Source organism: Acanthopagrus latus, chromosome 3 (assembly GCF_904848185.1).
Source record: "Acanthopagrus latus isolate v.2019 chromosome 3, fAcaLat1.1, whole genome shotgun sequence".
Lineage (NCBI taxonomy): Eukaryota > Metazoa > Chordata > Actinopteri > Spariformes > Sparidae > Acanthopagrus > Acanthopagrus latus.
This window is the reverse complement of record NC_051041.1, coordinates 19,023,924-19,050,147: the sequence shown is the minus strand read 5'-3', so window position 1 is coordinate 19,050,147 and position 26,224 is coordinate 19,023,924. Positions and strand designations below refer to the sequence as shown.

Genomic DNA, 26,224 nt, shown 5'->3' with positions numbered 1-26,224 from the left:
CCCTCTATGAGCAAAAAACAAAACACGAAGCATCAAGTCATACCCAAAATACTCAGTTTGATTTCTTTATGGTGAATTTGTCCAAAACCTTTTCAAACCAAAACCAACAAAACGAAAACAAATGAGCAAATTCCTTGTATGTAAAAAAACCTGTTTCTGATTCTGAACAGAGAAAATAGAGAAAAGTCTGTGTGATGGGAAGCACAGTTGCTACTTTGTTCATAATGTGGATCGGTTCACAGCAGCATATCCAAATACAGTCTTTGAGCACTACGGGGAGAACACTGTGGAGTTTTGCCAGGTATGTAATGCTAATGTGTGCCTCATCAGTCACCTCAGCTGTCGAGTGAGTGGAAAACCAGGACAGAAATTTACACAGAAGTAAAACTATTATCTGCTGCGCCAGCCGAGGCAAAACGTTACCACCGTCTCGCTGAGGCGGAAACACTGACGAGACTGAAAAAAGTGGAATGCAGGAATACAAATGCTTTTCACGCTGGTGACCAAAACACAAACATCTACTTCAGCCTGCACCCACCATTCAGATTTGTTTTGGGAAGGACATTTGCTTTGATCCAGATTTCACTTGAGGAATTTAGGGTGGCACGACTCCCTGCGGTAAAGAAACACTCACAGACCCAAACGGCGGTGGGTTGAATGAGGAAAAGTGTTTTCAAAATGGCCACCGCTCAAGTTTCCTAAACTTTTTGCGAAAGTGAAGCTCATTGCTATGCAGTCGTGGTCCTCCCTTCTCCCACGATCGAGCCTCCTCCTGTCCTCGGTGGGATTCACTTACAAAAGCCTTTGTTTGGATAATAAACTACACATTTTAGACAGTTTGAGCACGCCACACAGGCAAAAAAGAAGAGGAAGGAGGGGGGTATGATAAACTGAAAGAGACAAGGAGAGAATGTGTAAAGGTCTCAGAGGAGCAGGAAAGCTCTTAGTACGCAAATCACCCGCAGCACCATAAATGGGTCTCTACTTAATGGACGCGTGCTGATATGAAAGAAATCTCTCTCTCTCTCTCTCTCTCTCTGGTCTCTCTCTCTTCTCAGTCGATATGGAGGAAAACAAAACATCTTTATTTTAACTATAACACTCTCTCTCTGCAACAGCCTCACAGGTTAAGTACAGTGAGTCATCAACGTCAACTGTTGGTGGAGAAAAAAAAAAAAAAAAAAAACATCACGAGGAAGCACGGTCCTATTCATGAGGAAACATCCTGCAGCATTGTGGGTGAAGATACTGCTGGAAAATAAATACATCTCAATCAATGAAAAATGACCACAGTCATAAATAAAAACATTGTTTTTCTCCCCTACCTTGCTACGGTAAAAGTCCTAGTTAGTATTCATAAATCACAGCTATTTGCACTTGGATTAAAAAGGTGCAACATGTAATCAAAACAAACTTAACTTTGATGATTATTCATTCTGTTGAATATTTACTGATTTGACAGTCTGAGAAAGATTTGGTTTCTTAGATGTGAAGATTGATGCAGCACTCATGGTTGTATGGTAAGTAGGAAGATACCACCAGCAGAGGGTTAGCTTGGTGTAGCTCATCATGAAGACTAGAAACAGTGGAAAACAGCTAGCCTGGCTCTGTCCAGTGCTCCTCTAACCTCAGTGAGAATATCTTTTGTTTAATCCACATAAAACCCAAAGCGAATGCATAACATATTGTGCTTTTACAGGGGATTATGCAGACCACTTGTCAGAATTAAATGTTGACATTGTATGTTTCTGCAAAACACTGATGTTCATATTTGCATGTGTCATACATAATGACATTTCTACAATATCATATCAAGCTCAGATTACATGTCTATGACATAAAGTTTCATATCAGTGGTTTGCAGAAACATATTTATTCTGGTGCGAGTATTTCTTGGCAGAGTGAAGTGACCCTACTCTAAGATTTCAAAAAGTCACTACAGCCGGCTAAGAAATAGTCCACAGTCCTCTGTATAAACACAATGTGACACAGTTCAACCCTGTTTTTTTTGTACACATTAAACAAACTAACAAGCGAGCTGTATGCAGCCTCGTCCTGCATAATGACAAGTAAATATTGAATAACATGTTAATCACAGAGCGTAAGAGCTGTTCTTAATCTTTAAGCTACACTGCTGAAGCTAACAAGCTGCTGGCTGTAGCTTCACATTTAGTGTACAGATATGAGAGTGGTATCAATCTCAACCAAGCAAAAAAGTAGATCTCTCAAATTGTCCAACCACTCTTTTAATATCTGTTATTTTACACATCGCACCTTTTCTGCATCTACGGACCTGACTATTCACACTGACTACCGGCTGTGTCTCGTCTACAGGGGACATACTGGTAGGCTGCCGATGTGGTTGTGGACGTGGTTATGGTTATGAGCATGGTTGTGGGCGTTGCTGAGGATGTGGTTATGCTCATGCATGTGGCTGAGGGCATGGCTGTGCTCAAGCCCGGGGTTGTGGTTGCTGCGGGGCAGACTGTGGTAATGGCCCTGCTGGCATGCCTGGAGGCACGTCCGTGGGAACGTCTGCGGGTGGCCGCCAGTCAGGCACGGGGACGTGCCATAATGCAGGGAGCCAGGCTGCTGCCCGCACTGGCTCACATCTGGACAATTCTGATGGTATAAAAGAGTAATGGAAAAGGAAATGTTGTAGTGGAAATAAATAAAGAGGGAGGGAAAGAAAGTATATGTGTATATGTATTTTTTAGAAGAAGAGAGCACTGAGTTCCAATCAAATGATTTTTTCTAAAGGTGGGTTTTATCCAACGTGTCATTATAGGTCTCCATCTTTATGACATCTCTAACATTCTAATTAGACTTCCTGCATGATATAGCAAGCACACCTGAGAGGTTGAAGTCACTGTAATTATGATGCTGATATAACTGGTGGCTGCTTCACCAAATTATCCATCACAATTAGTGCTCCCAAGGGTATCTGTTCTTCCGTACAGCCACTCTCCACGCATATGTGCTGTCTGAGAAGATCTCTTCAAAGTCATGCACACTAAGTCTGAAAAACTGGAGAAAACTTCAAGGTTCACCAGCTGTCATCTTTAATAGAGCAATAGTTGGCATAGCAACCCGCCCGACTGCCAGCTGTGTGTATGATAACAATACATTTAAAGAAAAATTTAAGAAGCACAGTTAGACTGTGAATGGTCCTCTCGGTTATGAAAAGAGAGACGCAGAATGTGTCATAATGGTTTCCCTGAGCAGAATGATGGCTCCGAAGTTTAATCATGATAACCTCAGAGGGGCGTTCAGAAGCCCATAATCGTTACCGCAAACAGGTCTGAGGGAGAAATAAAGAGAACGGAGCTGCGAGAGTCACTTGTGCTCCTGTCGTAGCGGTGTGACCGTGCTGACATTGGCAAGGCAGTTCAAGTCTGTATGATTTATCACACTATTAGCCACATTTGGAACACATACAATAACCTTTATTGGAGCTCTGCGCTCCTCAAATAAAGATGAAGAAGTTTAGGTCAAAAGTAAATAAAAGTGCTGAATTGTCTGTTTTGGTTATACATGCAATGCTGTAGGCAACATACATCATTTGGGCTTAAATAAGTACTGACAAGGACAATGTCAAAAGTGCACTGATGTTAGCTTCAGCAGGATTTCAGAAATGAGTTTTTGCCTTTTATGTCAATGTAGGAAGTTAGTTTGAAGGCTGGGAGTGGAATTAAATTTCTTGGAATGAAATCAAACATTTTATGGGAAATAAAATATGAAAATGCCTGATGTAAGAATAATAATGAATTACTGTCCAGGAAAACAAAAAATGGCTAATGCTTCTCACTATTGCTGAAAGTTGAAGTCTGGTTAATGTTGCAATGTGGGATGAAATGGAATGCTATTCACCATGATCTGCACCTGTCCATTCTTGCAGGAGTCTGGTGAGTTCTCGCTGTCGTCTTTACATCCCCCCATCCGACAGCGCACCGCATCCTGCACCTGAAGACGGGGAATAAGGGACGGGGGGCAGGAGGTGTAGAGGAGGGAACATGGGAAGGGAAGAGGAGGAACAATGCAGAGGAAATAAGTTAGTGGAGGAACTTTTTTACTTGAGTTAGTTTGGCAAATGTTGGAGCATGGGGAACTCACTCCTCAGACATTTTATATTCTTCATCTTTGTCACTGCAATGACAGATGTTCAGTGAATACTAAATTACATGGCAAACGGAAACAGCTATATTCCTCAGAAAGTAGCTCAGCTCATGGCTTACGTAACAGTCAGCCGAGCGGCACTGAAAATGCACAGCAGTTCTTCAAAGTGGCCTATTTGAGCCTAATTAACAACCAACAGCAGCGACGTATAGATACTCTAACACCTCGGCCTCCTCCAGTGTCATACTGTTTTTCTTTATCCTCCCACATCCTCAGCAAACACACCATGAGCTCGCTGTCAAAGAACTGGTACTTGGAACACGGCACAAATCAGATGGATCCCTGTGTATTATGTTTCACAGTCAACCCCCGAGACCCCCCCCCACATAAGGCTCTGTATTGTAGATAGCCTGGTTCCCGGCTGAGGAGCAACATCATTTCTCAATGTTGCTGCTGTCAAATCCCATAAGAATCTCATGGGTGGATACAAGAATGCTTTTGTATGAAGCGGTGCAGGAGCGAACGGGAGCATCTTCACTCTTGCCGGGTGGTCTTATCTGTGTGTGTGTGTGTGTGTGTGTGTGTGTGTGTGTGTGTGTGTGTGTGTGTGTGTGTGTGTGTGTGAGAGAGAGTGCAGCTACAAATGGAGTGAATTGGAGTAGCATCCATGTCTGATTAATACTGCATGGGTCAGGGTATTGCCTACATTGTTTCCTTCCTTCCGTCCGTCTCTTCCTTTTATGTCCATACTCATCTTCACTGGCATTTGTTCCAGATTTGCTGTTAGTGTGAGTTTGTGTGTGTGTGAGTGTGTGTGTGTGTGTCAGCACCCAATGCTGCTCGTGCTGACTTCAAAGTGAAGAGCCCCTCTATGGGTCCATACCTACCTCTCCACCTTCCTCTCTACTTCCTCCTCCCCTACTATCATCCCCTGCTTCGCTCTTGAATCATGTCCCCCCCAACTGATCTCTGCATGCATTTTTTTTTTCTTCCTCCTTCTCTACTCGCATAACTAAGTCCCTTCCGTCACCCCTTTTCTTGCAATACACCTTTCCCTCGCGTCTCTCCCTTGCTTTCCTCTGCAGCAGCCTCCTAATCACGCCACCTCTAACATTGTTCATCTGCTCTCCTCTGAGCGACTGATCTCAGCAGGTCGCTCGCGCCGCCAGCGTCCTTTCATTCTCTGCCGCACGGCTCAGGCTGCTGGCGCTGTCTCTGAGCGCTACACCGGGCTGGGCTTGCCGGTGCGTTTTGTGTCTGCAGTTTACCTCACTTAATATCACACTTTGTACTGCCTTCTCTCTTGTTTTGCACTGTAATGCTTTTTCTATTGTTGCTCTCTTCTCTCCCTCCCTCCCCCCTCCTTTTGGTGTGACACTCCCCTCTCCCTATTGTTCTGCAGCTACGAAGGGATTTATACTCGCGGGGGATTTTCATACATTTAAAATAAATAATTCCTGGATTTACTGTACCCTGATCCCTGCAGCTTTTGTGATATTGATTTAAAAGAGCTCAGCATTCCAAGCATTTACAAATTCACTTACACCACGCAGTTCATTCAATATCATAATGATCTGTTGGATATGGACAAAGCTGTGTGTGGAGACATTTACAGTCATGGAAAACTGATGACATTGTACATCCATTAATTGAGAGCTGGCTGACACCAAACTGAATGTGTGTGTTGGTGTGCGCGTAAATGTCTGTCTCAAGGGCATGAATACATGTGTGTACACAATGAGTTTAAATTCAGCCTCCCTGGGGGGACACAGCAAAGCCTGTGGCAAATAAGCACTAGGGGGTATTAGTTGGGGACTTATCATCTAATTCCACACAGAATCTTGGTAAGCTCCTTAAAGCAGCCTTGGATCAGACGGACAATACCGCACTATCATACTGCATTATGAAGAAGCAGCGCTGCAACATAGAACATAAATACCATGCTAATCCTCCTCACGTCTGATCCGCTTGTGTTCCAGCCATGACTTCTAACTGACCCGGAAACTAACGTGACATTTGCGAACACGAATCCCACCTGTCGCAGGGAGTGACTGTCGCTGAGGTCACCGCGTGGTGCTGAATTAGAAATGCATCTACTCAAAGTGTTCAGCAAGAGAAGACTCACCTCTCGGCGCATCGCACAGTGGACGGTGATGATGACAAAACCTTGGACGGAGTCAAAGACGGCAAAGAGGACCTGTAGGAGACAGGAAACGTGTTTGTTAATCACTGAACAGGTTCACAAACCTTGAATTCAAAGGCACCCCTTCGTTTACGCAACACACCCCTGCAGACGCACAAAAATACAAGTCAGCTCTTTAATGTTGTTGTGGAGATTTGAGGAATACTGAACTGGAACCTCAGAACAGATAATAAGTGGCTTTAAATGTTTTTTTCTTCTGTTCTCTTTGAAAGTGAAATTAAATTACACTTTAAAGGACAAGTTCTCCCAAAAATGAAAGTTCTGAGATTACAGAAAATGTTATTCACACATCCACCATCCTGGTTGTGCACTACTACTTTAAGTCTAGCAGCTACAATGAAGATTTCATCTTAAGGAAAGATGAAAATATATATTTTTTTCAAATCAATTTGGGATCTCTAGGCTTTTTGGAGACTTGGATTGCACCAGACGTCTCCATGGACTTCAGTTGTTTAGGAGAACGATGCAACACTGTTTTTTTTTTTTTTTTGTCCACTACAAAAGCTCGACATCTGCATGAGGAGTAGCTGATGACTGAATTTTTCAGTTTTGATTGAACTCATCCTTTAAGTTTCCAAGGACAAAAATATGCACATATGGATGATTGGGTTCATTCTGTTTGTTTATTTCGCCTGCTCCTTTCTAAACTATGCAAGTTCATCTCAAGATCCTCTTAAGATCTTTATGGAGCTTACTTGGCACAATTTGACAGTTTTTCCCAGCATCAGAGGCAGATTGGTGTGGCACAGCTAACCTCTTCTTGCAACAGAAAAAAAAAAAAAAAAAAGCTGTAAGCTTACGGCTTCTGACATCACTACACACTGATTCTAGTTCTTTTGGCCGGAAGGTTCAGTTGTCTAAAACTGTGTCGAGGGTTGAGATGTGTCAACATCTCTTTGAGCTCTGTTTACAGTGTCACATCTTTCTGTCACTGCTCTGGCAGTCGCTATTTCTGACTTCTGTGCACCTTGAAACACTCAGGAGCCAGAAAACATCTTATGCTACCATGACAACCAGTGACAGTGAGCTGTAATCACCATTCTTAGCTGCGGTATAAAGGTAATTGTAAGCATTAAGCATTTAACTTGATATGATGATGTTGGTGTTCATAGGTTTGATTGTTTTGACACATTCGAAAACTTTCAAATAAAAATGCAGCTAATATGAAAGTTTCCTTGTTTTCATGGATAAAAAAGGTTAGTAAAAAATAACATATCACAAAATTATAATTATAATTATAATAAAATCTTGCGACACACACAGCTGTCTGTAAGGCATCCCATGAAGAGACATCCCACCCACTTTGGAAGCCTCAGTGTTATAATGTGGTGTATTACAGTAATACTCTGGTGAAATGACTCAGTGATCATTAGAGAAACTGATATGGGAATGAAATGAGTCAGCCAAGTCATGTTTATTCATAATAAATCATCGCAGTCGCTCATAATTTCCCTCAGACAGCGTTTCCACTCATGATCCTGACACAGTGGGAATTGTGTAATGTTCTTATTTGAATACTTTTTAATGTTCATTCTACTTACTTTGGCCGATTCCCTATTTAAACATGCTACAGCCTGACTTAATCTTTTCTCTTATAGCCAAATACGTTAAATGTCTAGAGACTCCCTGAGAAGTCAGACCTAACCTCAGAGGTCACAGGTTTGAGACTGAGTGACTGAAACTTTAACATATAAAAGACAAAATACCCAAACCAACTGGTTGCATTTTGCTTCAGGATGTGTTGTGATATTTTCCCAACAGCAACAAGCATTCTATCTGCCATGCATCATTTTAAAACTGCTTTTCCACAGCCATCGCAGGTGCATGTGTTTGAGTTACACTATGTGAGCATGTGCTGGCGTTGTGATATACATCACCTGGAAGAGTGTGGAGCGGCGGTCAGTGATGGCCAGCACTGCTGACATCCAGGTCAGTGCTAACAGAGGAAGAACCACGCAGGAACTCCACAGAGAGGCCCTGTCAGACAGAGAGAGAGGGAGGCAGGGAGGCAGGGAGGGGAGGAGAGGAGAAGGAACAAGGGGTTCAGTCTCAAACCAGACCAGCCAGCTCTGGTGAGTCACATAACTCCACTTCTCTCTCTCAGACACACACACACACAGATCTGTCATAGGTTCGGTGGTGGGTAATCTGAAGCTGATTGGCACACTGAGGTTGCTATCAGACTTAATATTCTCACTGGAAGATGAGGTGTAATCATGTAGATAGTTATGAGACTGACGATTGCTCGCAATTACATGGTTGATGCACACTAAGTGTTACGCTGGTGGACTGCGAGACAATATAGGCAGAGGGTGGACGACAGGCCATTGACAGGTCCTGACAAGGGGGCCTCCGAGGAGTAAGTGTGTGTGTGTGTGTGTGTGTGTGTGTGTGTGTGTGTGTGTATGTGTGTGTGTGCAACTCAATGGAATCAGACACCAATTTAAAATGTTCATGCTGTTTGAGTTCATATCCATGGTTTTATGAACGTCAGCCTTGCAGGTGGACAGCTCTGTCTAGCTACACAGAGAAAAATGCACGTCCCTTCCAAGCTGCATGGCCAAAGGCGAGGAATAAAAGAGAATATAGAGCAATAAAGGCCAAAGCTATGCTCTGCTTGTCAAGGTGTGAAGTTTTTCAGCTGTACTGGACTGTGGTTTTAATCTCACAATATGTGTCAGTGCAGTGACAACCTACAATCTGTGTGAAAAGACACACTCTAACACTGCAAGTGTACCTCGTCATTACATAATAAGTGTTTTTTAATAAGCTGTTATATTTCAAAGTGCTGCAGAGTCATTTGGGAGAAAAGAAATGCGTGGAAAGCTTGGAACTGCTTTGTGACAATTTTTAAATGTCTCATTATCATTGGGAAATAAATTCCCAAGTCTCTAAAGCTTTATCAGGACACAAATAGACCAGGCTCACTATATCATACTGCTACAGAGAATGGAGTAATACTAGCAACATGTTCTACCTCAGTAAATATATAGAAATTATACAGCACAGACTGTTTGATTATGGCTTTCCACTAAGGATTTCTAAGAAGATAAGAAGATTATTTGAAGGACCTTCCCAGAAAATAGTATTCTGCGCACAGCAAGAAAGAGAGCAGTAATGTAATATAAATGGCCACATCTAATAATAGAGTCTATATGAGTTCAGCAGAGTTGGAGATCAGCAAAGCTGTGTGAAAAGAAGTCAATAATGACCCCGTGTGTTCCCAGTGACAACAAGAAAACTGATACAAACTTGTTACTGCAAACAGGCAATCTCATTCCATTAGCATCCAATCATGGCATCCAATCATGCGACGACACAACTAAGAGCAGAGCCGCCGCTTTAAACAGAGTGCTCTTTCTAAAATAAACACAGAGCCATGATGGATGATTTGCACAAGGATGCTGTTAAATATACACAGGGTTGTTTGGAACAGTAAGATGGGAGGAGGGTCTTTCATTAACAGACCGGCTGCACTGAACGTGAAACCATGACAACGCACCTCTCACTCCGAGAGCAAACATCCACTCTTAAAAAAGAAACTGGTCTTTGGTCTCGTTCTTGCTACACTCTCTAAAATGTCAGCACTCAGTGGGAGACACAGGTGGGGAGTATGTCAGATGCTAAGATCAGAGACTAACGTGTGACATACAGAAAATGGTGGTGGAAATACACAGAACTGCCATACATCTAATGCTTCCTAGTTGTAGGGACACCTACCGTGATCCTAAATTAAATCTAACGAGGCTTTTGTTGCATGATTTGACTATTGTTTGCTGAAAAGAAAGAAATGTGGAAGATATAAGTAAATTTGTTTTGTGTATGCATACAGTTGAGAAATTTGCAAGAAGCAGAATAAAAACAAGAATGACACAAATGGGCCAAGCTTTTTTCCTGACTTTTAGTCCGTACTGCGTGACTAAAAGTTCCAAAAACACTGAATGAATTGCATTTCCCAGAATGCAACTCATTGAATTTGTATCCGCCAAGCTTGAGTCGAGATACAATGTCACCGTAATCATTTTCTCACACTTGATCCAGAGCTGCAAAGGACATTATAAAACTATTTTCACAGAATGTTGAGCAATAAGGAAATGCATTTCTTCGTTGGAACTCATACTAAAAATGTTTGAAACAGAGAAAATTTATATATCTGCAGTTTCAGGTGGTGGAACCAAGATGATAGCTCACCTTGTAAGATGAAATAATGAGAGTGAGAACGTTTAGGCAATTACAGTAAGGTATTCCTGACACTACACTGCTCTGATGTGTTAAGCCTCCGCAATACTGCACTACAAACAAGGTAAAAACAAACTCAACAAAATGATGCACAAATACTGTTTGACACAGGTCAGGTTTGTTCTGTGTGACCGGAGGAAAATACGCTTTGGATCAAAACATGTTCTCATTAAATAGTGGCGGCTTGCAGTGTAGGTGTTTTTTTTTTTTTTTCCTTTCATTAGTTTGTTTTTGTATCCAGACGAGTCAGAGTGTCGTCCTGCATCATTACCGACAGCCAGAGATTAAAAGGATGGAGGAGTGAGAGAGAGAGAGAGAGAGACAGAAAGGACGATGGAGAGAGGATGCTGGAGAGTAAAAGACAGAAAGAGAGAGACAGAAAGATGAAGATGGACTAACATGGCGCTGCTGGCAGTTGCGCTGGACATAGCGGTGCTCGAGATCACGCCACACTTGGAGCATTTCAGGAGCAGTCGGCTACGCGCCTCCGCTGGGACACTTTAGGACACGTGAACACACACACACAGACACAGATATACACACAACCATGTGGGGAGGAGGACGGGGGAGTGGGGTGGAGGGGTGGAAACACATGTTCCAGTGATGGCGACAGGTGAGTGTGCAGGTGTCACAGTTGCAAAAAAAAGAACCAAAGGAAAAGAAAAAAGAAAAGAAAAAAGTGGACACAACAAAGAGAGGGAGGGGAAAAGAAAAAAAGGGGTGGGGGAGGGGGGAGAAAAGAAAGAAAGGCAAATTAAAACCAGATCTTAAAAAGTAGCAGCAATGAATAACAGTCAGAATACAAAGATTGATCCAGAGCAAGTAGAGAGAACGTGAGAGACGGACATTGTAATGTTACAGCAGAGTCATGTGGATTAACAGATCACAGGGACACACACAGAAAATACAAAAAACAACTTAATGCACTGCAAGTGTAGTGGAGGTGTGTGTGTGTGTGTGTGTGTGTGTGTGTGTGTGTGTGTGTTATTTCTGTGTCCATGTGACTGTGCACAATGAAGCTTTATGGGAGTGTAAAGGAAAAAAAAGACTCCTTCGGTTGTTCACTTACAGTTGACTACTCACATGGAGAGAAACAGCGTGCAAGTGTGTGTGTGCATATATATATATATATATATATATATATATATATATATATATATATATATATATATATATATATATATATATATATATATATATATTTATATATTTATTTTTATATATATTTGTGTGTGTGTGTGTATATGATGGGGCCATGCGCGGGATATGCTACATTAGCGTCCCATCACAGCTCATTGCCAGCCACATCCCCACGGCTTCATAAGGAAATACTTTATGCTAATGACAGCCTGTCCTGTTAGCAACACTACCGACTGCTGTGTGCAGGAGTGCTCGGATGCATGTGTGTGCTTTCGAAACACTTCTGAGAATCTGGCTGGAAATGTGCTTAATTCTCAGAGAAGACTAAGAGCTTTGGCCGTAACAAAGAAGGGTAAATCTGTTTGCGTGTATGTGTGGGAGTGTTTGCACACATCAGCTGATTTAATCTCAGTTGCATCACCAGGTAACAAAAGCTAATCGCCCCCCCGGAGAGACAATCTCTGCCTGTGTTAACCCTTGCAGCGATACACAAGTGATCAATTTCTATTCGCGCGGGAGGTAGATGTCTGAGGAAATGAAATGAGCGTGAGACAGAAGAGTGTCAGAGAGGAAGAGAGAGAAAACAGTGGAATCAATAGGTATGGAAATGGAAAACATGGATTTGGCTTCAAGAGCTGAGGAAACCTCCACGCGCAGGATTAGTAAAGATGATGAACAACCGCCAATAACTGTGTTAACAGAAGTAATGGTGTCGGCGGATACATATGCATGCACGTCTGTTATGTATGCATACTATATATCGTGTGTGCATGTTTGTCTGAGGGAACAAGGGATAAAAATCTAATAGGATTTCGATAGTGCATAAGATTCCATCCTCATAATCCTGGTGTACACAGTATGTAATTACGATTCCATCTGCCATTGATTTTCACATCTACCGTATCCATCTATGTCACATAAAACTGAGGTAAATAGACGGAAATTGGAACTGAAGTGCGGATAGATTTCACAAAGCAACGTAACAGATGTCTTGTCATTTTGTTGCTAAAATTGAATTGTATTTTTTGGATCATTGTTTTCCGGAGGCGCAGGTGCACAAGTAGGTGTGTGTTCAGAGACCCCTGAAAGCGGCTCGAGTTAGTTGCCGTGAGAATGTTGTCTCCCCGAGTTTGTGTCTGACAGAGGGTAAAATGTATCTAATGCAGCAAATTTGTCATCGGTTTCCACCAAGAATAGAGTGGATGGTTGAGTAAGGTGTGTGTGTTCTGTGGGAGTGTGTGTGTGTGTGTGTGTTAATGTATTTTTGTGTGAGTTTTAACTTACCCCGCTCGCTGCTTTTTAGACTTGTCTGAGATGCCGTCTCGAGACATGAGCTTGTTAAACACGACGATTCCAATGAGCATATTCACCTGAGAGAGACGGAGAGGAGAGTTTGATCAGGATTGTCACAGCTGATAGGTTGCCTGCAGGGATTTAATTCATGCATTTTGTAACAGTTTTTCTATATTTCAGTTTCTTAATGCTTCGGTTGATTGAGGATGACTCTTTAATTGTCTCGGAGACTCACGACTGAAAGTGACAGTGATTTTGCTTCCAGGGCTCCCAGGCAGAGGAGTTTTCAGCTTATCTCAATCACATTATACACAAAGTACACACAGATTTCCTGGCAGGCAGTTATTACTTGCAGTTTTTAAAAATGTTCAAAATGACACTCACGATAATGTGGAGGAGGAAGTGAAACATACTTTTGAAACCTTTTACACGACAGCATTCCAGCTTTGCACACATATTTGCGATGCCATAATCTTTGGTTGTGATTACAATTGGTGACAATAGAGGCACTTTGAAAATGTGTTTTTTTTAATACATATAAATACAGCTTCTGTTATTCAAGTGATACACATGTAACTTTACATTTCACCAGTTCATCCAAGGTTTCAGGATTGAGAAGTGTTTTTTTCTTCTCAGATTCCTCTGATTGTGGCAGAATTGCCTCCGGCCACTAGCGGCAGTTCTGAGCGCAGTGACGTGGAGAGAAACTGGGCCAATTATAAAAATGCTCTGTGAAGTTTGCTTATAAACAAACAAAGTCACTTTTACATCCGCACCAATTCATACTGTGTGTATCCTTGAGGTCTAACAAACATGTTGAATGCATTGCTTTCCTCATAAAACACTTAGAAACATTGTAGTTATACATCCATTATCAGTCTTCTTCTTCACTGCTACTGCTGAAACAATGCTGTTTGTAGCCAACTGTCCATCAAAGTTTCTGGATCCGGCAGCTGAGGCTGTAGTAACATCCAGTTAAATTTACATATATTGACATTGTCACCAATTGTACCAAATCTATGACCAGTTCTTAAAAATCTTAAGATCATTGATATGAAAGTCACCATACAGTTCTCATTGTTTTACTATGTATGGTCACTGCCTTAAAAATAAGAAAAAAAAAACACCAGTTGCTTTTTATCTTGGCTTCTCTTACTAATGAGAAGCCCATAGCTAAGCCTGCCAAACATCTGGCTATAGTGTTCCAGTGACACACACACACACACACACACACACACATGCACACACAGATCTGAGCCAAGGCTTGCCACATGACGACCTTCCATTCTGAATTCCTGCCCATATGGGAGATTTTCTATTCTGGCGACAGGTTCCTTCTAATCCTGCTTTCCGACATTCATCCGTACTCTTTCTTCCAACCTCTGTGGGCTTCTCTGCACAGCCTCTGTGTTTTTAATCATCTTCCTGCGTTCTGATGTCAGCGAAGAAGTGCAACAAACAACATTCATGCTCTAATACATACCTACATTATCTACCTTATCACCTGCACTGAATGTCTGCCAGGACCCTTTCCTTTTTTCTGTCACCAAGAGCTGCTTATTTTTAGGCAGAAGAATGTGATAAATTCAATGCACGGATACTAAAAAATCTCAAGGAAAGGGCTGAGTGGTTGTGGAGTTTAAGTCTGACTTTCATGGGGTCAGTTGAATTCCCTGATTTTGCAAAAGTCAGATTTGTACCTTTGCTCCACCTACGGTGCATTTGGCAGCTTTTGCAATTTACTCTCCCTCTCTGATCTCCTTTGCCCTCAATAGTGTGTTGCTGCTGACAACTGCCCAGGATGTGCCAGACTGTGAAAGCACCATTGTCATGCCAGTCATGCCTGGCCCCAGCTCTGTGAGTCAGCATCATCCTGTTCTGCTATTTGCCCAAGGCCAGGTTCATTAATTAGAGAAGAGTCCTGTGGGAAGGTCTCTGTTTCTCTGCCCGACGTCCCACTCTCATTACAGCTGTTTGTTAGAGTGGGGCCTCGGCAACAACACCAGGGGGCCGGGGACCATTACACAGCAGCTGGGGTGTGGAGTCTACATCGACATTGTGGGGGCAGAAAGGGTGGAGATTTGGAAACTGTCCAAGAAACACCAGGCAGACACTGACACACATCCTTTGAGGATAACTGTCCTTTGATTTCACATGATGGATCTGATCTCCGAGACCCAAAACGCCTCACCTCTCTTTTCTCCTAACGTATGAATCGTATCATTATGCATTTATGGAGATGAAGCGACAACCTCAGTGTTTTCTAAGTAAGTACCGGAAGCAACCACATTATCACAGTAATGAATATTCAGCACTCTGTAACCCCGTGTTGACTCGCATCCCAAACCGCAGCTTGAAGAAACTGTCAAACTGCCACTCTGTTGCCATGAATTAACTTAAAAAACATGCCTATCACTCCACACACCTGTGACGCTGTCTGATCCATGCCTCCGTTCTGACACTTAATACAAGGTAAGTGTGCAAAGCAACAGGACGAGCAAATATCCCAGACAAATACAACAACAGCAGCCGCAGCCACAGCAATTACCGAACCGAAGTTAAGTCCCCCATCCAGACTTATTAAGCTTAGTGGTGGAAATATCCACCCAGGGATTCATTTAGGAGGGAATAAACCAACTCTAGAAACAGCCACATTCAGCCAGCGCCAAACAACAGATGATTAAAACACCACTGAGATGAAATCAATGCACTCAATTTGCAGAGATGCGGTGCGACGATCTAAAGCTGTATCTGTTGTTGTTTTGTAGCAATTTGCAAACAAAAACAAAGGAAGTGTCATTACGGCGGGTTGCGCAGCGTTACACACATTTATATCTGAAAGGAAGCCCTTCCTAAAAAAGAAAAGCATAATTCAGTGACTCATACTGTGAAAGTAAACATAAGAGTGAGATTTTTAGCTGCATGGCTAAAATTCAATCCAGACATTTGTTTGTTCTTGTCTGCTGGAATATATTTGAGTTTTTTTTCTGGGCTGACATTTTAAACTCAAGGATCAACGTGCTCGTCTCATCATTTTGACACGGACACCCCGGATGTGAATGCTCACAAGTGCATGAAGGGAGTGAAAGGAAGAGGGAAATCCTCAGAGAGCAGCTGCTTTAAAGCCCTTAGCTCAGAGGCCAATGTAGCAAAATATTTGTAGAGTGATGCAATGTGACCGGTGAGGGAGGGGGACCTCGACGAGGGAGAGAGTGTGTTGGACGGACTCACCAATACGATGACAGCGGCGGGCCCAACGAAGGCGTAAAGCAGACCGCCCTCCAAGGACAACCAGCAACTGCAGGAAAATAAGAAGAGAGAAGTGTTTTCAGCTCAAAATCACAGAGCTACGGGTGTTGTAAAATATCACCTCATCACATTCAGGTCTCACATTTCCCTCACTGTGAGGGCAAAGTACTTATCCACACCAAGTACACAACCAATTAAGGATCACATTTACTTGCATTTGTGAGGATGCAGCAGTAATTTCGTTGGGTGTTTAAGTGCCCATTTTTTTGTATATTGCCCTCAGTGTTGAGGCAGTTTATTGTGTACATTACCTAAAAAACATATCCTCAAACTGTAAATGGTCTTGTGAAATTTCATTTGGCGTGAAAGCTATTGAGCCTTAATGACATTAAATGTGTCCTCCGGTGATGTCATCAGTGCGCACTCCAACCCGTCTGTCGTCTTAATTGCAGCTCAATAAAAAGGAAGCTGAGGAACACACGGCCTGAAAAGCTCACATGCAGTCCTCCTATTAATGAGAGGGTAATTAAAGTAAGAGGGAACACATTTGTAAATATGGTTTAAAATGTGTTTTCATTGAATCAATTAAACCATTGACCGGGTAACGGAGCCCAACAGTAATTGTCAATAGTGCTGTTTAAATGTTGTGCTCAGTGCAAACATAACAAGCTTTACACATCCCACACGGCTGTTGAAATGTCCTGATGTGATGTCGGACTCAACATAAATATTACTCACAACATTTGATTGCCCACAAACCTGTTGCTTCTCATCTGTGTAGATACACACTTGCTCATGATGCCTTTAAAAAAAACATGTGAGGACTCAAAAAATGTTGTTTTAAAGGGTCCTAAAAACTCAACCCCGTACCAGCTCCTCACTTCATCCTTAAACTAAGTCCAACATAAATGAGACATTTTCTGTTCAAAACAGAAAAGTTAATCTCACATGAGAGATGCAAGATTTTGTCTTTGTTGCTCATTTAGTGATGAATATTTAAAGTTAGAGAGAAATACTTTTTGAAACTCAACATCAACAACATCAACAACAATGTCTTGTGCCAATTAAACAAACCATCCAGATGTGAATGTAACTGAGTACATCTACCAAAGTAATGTACTTGAGTATAAATTCTATAAAATTGTGCTTTAGTTTTTTGTTTGAAGTTTATACTTCTCCCTCGCTTACTTAGTAGTCATTATGTTGTCCAGTGAGAAGCATTTATCTCCAAGTTTGGCATCTTTTTGAGATTCTTTTGAGTTTCTGATAAATTAAAAGGATGAAGTCCTTCTGTTATGGTGGGGAAAATGTTCCTATTCTTCAAAAACCCTTTTGTAAATATCTTACTTTTTCTATTTAACTTTGTGCGTATTTGCCTCACTCTCTCCTGTTGTTGTTGCATCTTGAGCTGTTGTAACAAGTGAATTTCCCCGTTGTGGGATAAATAAAGTCTATCTAATCTAATCAGATCTAATTAGCTCACAAAAATCATCCCTTAGTGCCCCTTCAAGTTCATGAAAAGTTAACTTAGTGTAGAGATACATGGTTCTGATACAACATCTCACTGCTGAGAGACAACTTGACTTTTAATCATTTGAGTAAATTCTGCTAAATTCAAAGCAGAACTTGGGAGTATGTTCACAGTGTTTTAATTTAATTTCAGTAAATAATCTGAACACTTCCTCCACCTCTGCTGAGGTGTATTCTGCATTTCATTAAATGCATGCTGGGACAGCCTCCAGTGCCCCTGTGACACTGAATATGGATGAATATTTTTAGATATTGGCTGGATAGGTGGGCGTGTGGGAAACGGACTGTTTCGTTCAGACAAATAATGTGAAAAATAGATTCAGAGCTTATTCGGCTGTTTATAGCAGAGCCTCCTCTGGATGAATCGATGGGCACCACTGGCAACTTATAAAATAAAGTTGTATAAAAATACACTTTTGTGAAATAGACGTAAGCTTAGAAACCTTCGGGACAAAAGGGAAGATAGACTATTTGAAAAGGTGAAGGGAAAACTTGCTTTGAATGGTAAGCAGCAAGGGCAATAGATGACGCTGTGCCTCAAGCCCGTCCAAACACAAAACAGACGGGAAAAAAAAAAAAAAAAGGTTATATGCAAAGGGAGACATGATTTGTGCAAGGGACAGTTTGGAAAGTGTTACTCACTAGCTGGCTGTGCCGTAACCTCTGGCTCTTGTGAAACCCACTGACACCGCTACAACTAGGGCTGGAAGACCTGCGGACAAGCACAGAGAGAAGGATCAAAAGGGTGAGACACAGGATAAAAGGAAGTCGTGGTGGTGATGATGAAGCATGTCGGCCCAGCAGGATCCTCCAGTGTGAACAACTCCATATGTCTCTTCCCATTTAAATGCAAAACAGCTATGCAATATCATGTAACATATGCATGTGTGATTGAAACTGACTGTCGTGCTCTGTAGGTAAACCCCAGTGTTCCCCGACACAAAGCCTAGCTTCAGGCATTAACACTGGGCTTCGATTCCAGTGGAAGCTCTGATTTAGCATTTAAGGACATTTTTTTCACCCTCTGCGCATTATGTGATCCACCCATGCAGCATGCCTTCACGTGTGGGTGTGGGTGAGTTTATAGAAATGTGAAGTATGGCACGAGGCGGTCACTAAGTCATGCATTAATTAGCTAAATCGACTGTTTTGCGTGTGTCTGCGTGCGCGTGTGTGTAAGCGAGAAGGAAAGAGACTGAGAGCAAGTGTCGCAGAGCGCGTGCCAGAAAAAGAAGGAAATATGCTGCCCCGTAATGAGCTTGGCGCTGAAATATTCATGTAATTAACAAAGCTGTGATTATGGCTGCAAATGAAAAGCAATTAGAAAAAGTCACATTAACATTAACAAATAAGATGGTGGGAAGCCAGGCCCGTCCACTAACCAGCAGACTTTCAATTAGACAATGACAACATCAATCTGACATCTACCCATATAGGGTACAGTAAACGGGAACCTTTACATTAAGCGTGGACACTTGTGCTGCTATTCTAACACGGATCCAGTCGCACCCCCAATCTCTTGTTTCCATGGCAACTGATTTCAATCACATAATTTGGGGAGAAAATTGTGAAATGGACCCGGGGAGGAAAAGCTGTTTGATCCCCTCCACTCTGCTTCACTGTTTTCATGCATTACATGTGCAGTGGGAAGTGTATCAGATAATTCTATACTGTCCAGTATGTACCGACCACACACACACACACACACACACACACACACACACACACACACACAGAGTCGGTATCTCTCTCTCAATCCGTGTGACTATACTACAATCTTTACATTCTCCCTGCTCTGTATCAGGTAAGGGCATCAGTGACTTTGCAGATTAGACTGGTGGGATCAATACCAAGTGAAACGAACAGATGGGGTGTGTGTGTGTGTGTGTGTGTGTGTGTGTGTGTGTGTGTGTGTGTGTGTGTGTGTGTGTGTGGTCGGGGGGTGTGATGGTGGTGGGGGCTGTGGCTGTAATTTCTAGGGCTATCTACAAGCATCTTGCCAGTGTTATGTTGATGTAATCGCATGTTTTGATGATGCTCAAACACCTCTGGTGCCTGTTGCATCTGGTTCACATTGAGAGAGACAGAGTGACACAGAAGATGGATGCCGTACAGCTGGATGGCACAAAGGAGTGATATCACCTTTACTCTTGTCGTACACTGTGACACCCTTTGTGAGTGTAATGCATGTCTTTCCAGACCTTGAAGCAGCAAATAATAGCACACCACAAAGAAAAACAGGGCACAAATGATAGGGGAGCAAATGGTTATTAGGATATTAGACGTTATGTAGCCTACAATTTCAGCACTGTGACATAATAATCTGTTACATTCGCATGTAAAAAAAAAAAAAAAAAAAAATCACCAATTTGTGTCGCAGCTGATGCACACGCCTGTATTTGCTAGGCTGAAAATCCTCTGGCACAAAGAGACAGTTTATATTTCAGGTAGCAGCCACAGAAGACATGCACATTAGCAGCTAAGCGTTATAGTGAATGCTGCTACGATACTGAATTGTCTCTTCCAACATGTAGTAAGTACGGAAATAAAAAGCCCTTAACACACAATGTGCTGGCATAAATTATTTACCGACATATAATCTTTGGGAAATAACCTCAGCAATGTCCCCTTCCAAGCACTGAGCAGTAGATGATGCTTATGAAGGCTGTTGCCAGACAGTAATAAATGAAGTCACTGTGTGTGTGTGTGTGTGTGTGCGCAGGAAGACATGTGGTGTGAATCTTTGGTGTGAAGCTACTGTGCCAGAAATTGTGTAGATATTTATATTTTTTTATGATTGAAACGGGACTGAGACTACATACAAGAAAAATATGACTCCATTCAATAATGTGAAAGATTGAAAAAAGGGACAACTAATGTAATCAGTGTTGCTGTTGCTATCATGACTTGGTGAAGCAGTATCATCCCCCACTCAAAATGATCTTTTCTGTAATGTAATGCCTCTGCTAGCATTTTTGGCTAACACTGAAGCTAACAAGTAATGAAGGGAACATTACTTCATGGACTAAATGTATCCACAGTCCCACAAAATTTGACAAGAAGCAGCAAAAAAACAGCTGGATATGAACCATTTTTAAAAAAGATAAGCTGTTTAAGCATATCATTTGTGTGTTCTGGGTGTAATGCTGACCTCACTTTCAGTTAGCATCTTCTTCTGTCAACCGTCTAAATCTTCTCCTACATGTTAGCTAAAATCATTTTGTGTTAATGCTATCATGTTTTGGCTGCTCATCTCCAGCTAAATTCAGATAGCATTTTAGTGAGCGAGAGAGTGCAGCTTCAGCTCCGCAGCAGAGAGCACGGGCGGTTGCAATAATGTCGAGCGAGCGAAAACACTGCAGAGTGACCAGCTCTGCTCAAACGGCCCAAATTGTAGAAGGACAACTGTAATTGTGGAGAAGAGTGGGTCATTTTTATCTCCACTGATGGGCTCTGTGTGGACCTGGTCACAGCATAAACGCAGCTCAAAGTTAAAGCTGCTGTAATTCATATATATATATATATATATATATTATAGTGTATAGAGTGTTTGGTCAGTAACCCATGCCTCTGCAAAAGACAGTGAGCACGTCTACATGACCACAATATTCCCATAACTAGGAATAATCAGATTATGATGATAATATGATCTAACGTGTTTACATGCACTTTAGTGCCAGTAATACTAAACATGGTTTACATGTTTCAGTCAATTGGTTGGATTTCTTTCCAAGTACATGACATAAAACTGTGTTTTCTTTTTTCTTTTTTGTTAAACATCCTGTCAACATGAATTGGCTCATCATGGTGTCAGCGCTGGTCGGGTCTGTCCTTACGTGGGTTTTCTATAAAACCCACATAAAATAAATGAATAAATAAATAATGCTTTATGCATATGAGCTGATAACGCATCCGCTTGTGTTTTAACAACATCCAGTTTCTTTTCCTGTTTTACACATGTACAGATGTAAAAGAACAAAATTAATGGATTAACAGTATAAAAGCACTGAACAAATAGGAATGTTGGGAAAACTAAGTGTGTTTATAGGATTTCTCAATATGGCCTATCATGTCCCTGCAGACTAGTGTGTTAGCAGTATAGCAGCAAGCTATCTAGTTACAGTATGCTAGGTCAACAACTAGCCATGTGAGAAGTCTAACTCGAGCCTCCAGAACCAACTCTTTCACAATGACACTCAGAATTTTGTTTTCAGGTGCGACCAGCTTTTTTTAAAACCTAAACTACATGAAAAAACCAGATGCAAAATCACACGGCAGCCCTGTGTGTGGTCATGTGTGTTGTTATAGACGCTCACCCCAGCCGAGGCACAGAAAACGCTTGCGGATGAGTCGTGACCTCATTTTGCCAATGACGGCCAGGTAGGACTGCCACGCCTCTGTCAGCACCCAGCAGAAGGACGCCAAGAAGAAGAAATGCAGGAAGGCAGCAGTCACAGTGCAGAGGCCCTACAGAGGGAAGAAAAACACGGAGATGGAGAGAGATAAAACCATTGGAGATGATTTACAAGGAGGTTGTTTTGTGCGGTGTCATAATGAATCATCTCTTAGGACGATGCTCCAGAGGATAATGAAACCTCTGCAAAATAGAGAGGACAAAAGAGGTAAAAGGGAGTCCGATGAAGCACGCGGAGTTTAGAAGAGAGAGTGCTCAACCTGTATCTGATGTATTTCTCATTTTGATCGATTCTGACCATCACACACTGCAGTCTTGCTTAGTACACAGAGTGCTTTGTGCCAAAGATGTCTGCCTGCCACTTTCAGAACTCCACTGCGTGAGCCTTGCCTACCATTGACCTCTGAGCTTACTTCTTATGGTTTTGTTTCTAGGCATCATAAAAGGCTTGGTCAAGAGCACTATTACTAGGATCATAAATGTATCGACTGGGTTTACTTTGGAAATCCAGGTGCTGTGTGTGTGTGGATAGAAAATGTTGCTGTGTTTCTCTGTGCACAGCGGCTCACCTTGCTAAGCGTTTGAGATTGTCCCACCAAAATCAATAAATTGGAGGCCAAGATGGAGAGGCAAAAATTCACCAAGATGATGGATCGCTCCGAGCGTATATACCTGCAGAGCAGAGAAAGAGAGAGTGACAAACTTGTGAGATAAATATAAATGACGGATTGATGGACCGAACAGAATCTTTTTGGACACTGCACAATCATTAGGCTGATTTTGCCATCTGTCATGTGTGTTACCAGAATCTAACCACCACCCCCTGCTGTACTGGAACCATTTGTTCCTTATCAGGCCTCGGTGTAGTTTTGGCACAGCACATGGCAAACACAAAAATGCACTTAATGTGTTGGTAGGGAACCTGAGCAGTGATACAGATCACCACTGCACAGCTGAAGTGTGAGTGTAGAGTCAGGCACGTACCTCCAGAAGGCAGCATAGATTAGCAGCAGGATGAGCAGAGCGGTGCAGGAGACCCCGCAGCCCACCATGAGGGGCACAGAGGGCATGCTGGCAGGACCCATGTCCTGAAAGAGAGTGGAACAGAAGGAAGGGAGGAAGAAGAAGGGCAGAGAGGAGAATATGAGGGTTAATAATTACAGCAAGGAATCATCCTGCAGTTGCGTGACAGAATCTAATGTTTCAATAATGCTAAAAGGTTTCCTATTATATTATGACCAGAAGACTGCATAGAGTATCTAACGTCACTGTGAAATCAGCTTCTGTCATGTGATTTTTAGATCCCACCATCAGAGAAACCTCCCCTTTCACACTATATTGTCCATACTGCTCACCATATTAAACTCTCTAAGGATAACACCTAATAATCTATTTGTAACAAACATATTTGAAGCTATATGTCGGCCAAAAACATGTAAAAAGCATTAAACAGTAGTCATTTTGATCATTTTGATCCTCATATGGTTCAGACAATCCTTGCCTTTGCCATGAGAAGGAGGAAAGCACGCTTTTATACAGCAACTATAATGCTGTTATATAACTACCAATTACGGACCTCTGACACTCCTCTTTTTCTTCGCTTGATTGGCAAAATTGCTTGGTAACCATGGAAATGAAAAATTCCTAAAGCATGACTCGACTAAGCGACTACACCGTTAAACTTCCCAAACAAAACAAAACAAAAAAATACCACTGCTATCAAACTGTGAGTAATGGGTTCGAAGCGAGTTCCAGACAGGTTTCAAACAAGCAAGCTCAGAGCTACATACTTAAAATGAAAATAGAGAGAATGACAGCTGACTGGAATACATCCTGTTAGATTTGTTGCCTGTGCAGATCAAAGTCATTGTTGGCACATTTCCTGCTCTGCACTTACAGTATCTATTAACTCTTGCACTTCCTCAGTCGTAATCCCTGCGGTAGCTCCTTTTAATTACAGCTTGCTAATTACATATAATTACCTTTAATTAAAATTACAAAAGTCTGCTAGATGGAGCTGGATAATAACACATAATTGCACTGTTCGGAACGTTGTAGTGCTCCAAGTGTGTTGACCGCTGTGACGTCACTCCTCCAGCATCACCTGCAGTCTTTGAATTTTAGTTTGAAAATACTGTTATGTACAAAGTCTTATCCAGGCAACCAACCGTCAAGGTAGTGCATGCACACTGGGGGAGCACATGTGCACCCATTTACCCTCATAATATAATTTCACATGTACAAGGGTAAAAGCACTAGACCGTAGCACATAATTAAACGATTTAGGGCAGGATGTACAGCCCACTGTTGCTTTGCCTCTCTCTCGAGGTGAAGGATGAAGAACAGACAAATGAAGCTGCATGGAGAGCGTGCACCCCGCCGTGTCCCAAATGGGCTTAATGTTTGGCCTGCTTTTAAGTCCTCAATCACACAATTTACCTCAATTTACCTCCTAGAGTGGTCGGCCTTTTCCCTTTCATCCCAAAGATTCATCGCGCGCTGCACATGCTGTCTTTTTTTTAACTGCGAGTAAAGTACATGCTGGCACACTGAGGCACGTCCGGGCAGATGTGCCAAGTGATTGAAAGTCAGCACTTTAAGCCGCGTGAATGTGCGTGTTGTCTATTCAAGATGATCTGAGAGGCAGAGGAGGAAAGCAAGAGAGAAGACTTCAGAAAGTGAGAGAGAATGCAAACTGAAAAGGAAGGAGTAGGACAGCAAGTCAGAGAGAGAGAGAGATGCAGTGGGAAGAGTTAAGGAAGAAAAAGCAAAGAGTAGGAGGAAGGAGAAAGACAGGCAGAGAAGAAAACGAGTGAGAGTCAAAGCTTCCCTTTTAGTGGTTTTCCCTAGCCCATCAAAGGATGCCAATTTCTTCAGAGGAAAGCGGAATAGGCTGGAATACCAATACGAGCGAACACACACACACACACACACACACACACACACACACACACACACACACACACACACTGAGAGGAGAGCGGAGGTGAAACATAATCAAAACCGCCTCATAAGAAAAGAGAGACCCAAAGAGAAAGAGGTGATATGGCAAGCATCTGCTTCAGAAAAGAAAAAAAAAAACAAAAAAAAACATAGGGCCCAGGAGGAGCGTGAGAGATGTGACAGACTCTGTGTGTTTGATAATGTATAGAGAGGAAGGTCAAAGGATACAGAGGCATTTGTGTCTTTGCGAGATCCGACAGATCAAACATGGAGGTCGCACTGGGAACGACAAGCGCACCCTCCCGCACACAAACTCACACGAGCTGATTGAATTTCCTCCCGTCTCTTTTACTTTGTCTTAAATTAGTCCCCACCAGACAAGTGATGGAATAAATTACACTCTTACTTGTAATTTACTCAATATACATCCACAAATTGTCCCTCAGCTCTTCATTGTGTCAATTTGTCTAACAGTGTTTTCTTAATTGCCACGTTTAGGTTATGCGCTCATGATGAGATTAAGCGTCTAATTTCATAACGTGGAAGGATGCTACGGAGGAGGAAATGAAAAAAAAAAAAAAAAAAAAAAGGAAACGCCCACACAAACACTGGCACACACACACACACACACGCAACACATTAGGCCTGAGGCCACAGTGTCACATATATGCCCTGCTCTAAATAGATAGAGTGATATTATGATCCAGTTGGAGGGGGTGTGTGCTCGTGTTCAGTATGTGTGTGAGGAGAGAGAAAAGCACAGATTAGAAAGAGTGTGCCGAGGCTCTGCTGTATACGGCCGGGCTCCCCTGGGCAGCTTGGCTACCATGTGATGGAGAAGATAGCTATTTTCAGCTCAGGAAGTTTAACCTACTTATCTACTCTCACCGACACTCCTCCTCCTTCCACTCCCACCTATCCGGCTACCTCCCTCCTTTTTCCTCCCACTCTGTGTCTCCCGTTCCTTTCCCCGCTTCCTCCCTACCTTTACTGCTTACTCATCCCTCAGCAGTGGGTCTCTCTCATCCTCCTCTTTCACCCCCTTTCCCTTTCCATTCCCCCACATATTCTAGGGCTTTCCATCCAGTGTGATTTAA

At 42.3% G+C, this 26,224-nt stretch overlaps 1 protein-coding gene across 4 annotated transcripts in view; it reads right to left on the bottom strand.

The window, feature by feature from the left end:
• Window positions 1-26,224, bottom strand: part of adgrb2 (adhesion G protein-coupled receptor B2) — a 216,505-nt gene that overhangs the window by 22,807 nt on the left and 167,474 nt on the right. For all 4 annotated transcript variants that reach the window (XM_037091276.1, XM_037091268.1, XM_037091259.1 and 1 more), the window contains exons 18-27: window positions 23,169-23,272; window positions 22,754-22,856; window positions 22,087-22,237; window positions 18,413-18,482; window positions 16,223-16,289; window positions 12,983-13,068; window positions 10,958-11,056; window positions 8,197-8,296; window positions 6,242-6,313; window positions 3,871-3,963 (exon numbers count right to left, since the gene is read on the bottom strand). In XM_037091276.1, the coding sequence (XP_036947171.1) occupies window positions 3,871-3,963; window positions 6,242-6,313; window positions 8,197-8,296; window positions 10,958-11,056; window positions 12,983-13,068; window positions 16,223-16,289; window positions 18,413-18,482; window positions 22,087-22,237; window positions 22,754-22,856; window positions 23,169-23,272 (945 nt within the window). The remainder of the gene's footprint in view (window positions 1-3,870; window positions 3,964-6,241; window positions 6,314-8,196; window positions 8,297-10,957; window positions 11,057-12,982; window positions 13,069-16,222; window positions 16,290-18,412; window positions 18,483-22,086; window positions 22,238-22,753; window positions 22,857-23,168; window positions 23,273-26,224) is intronic.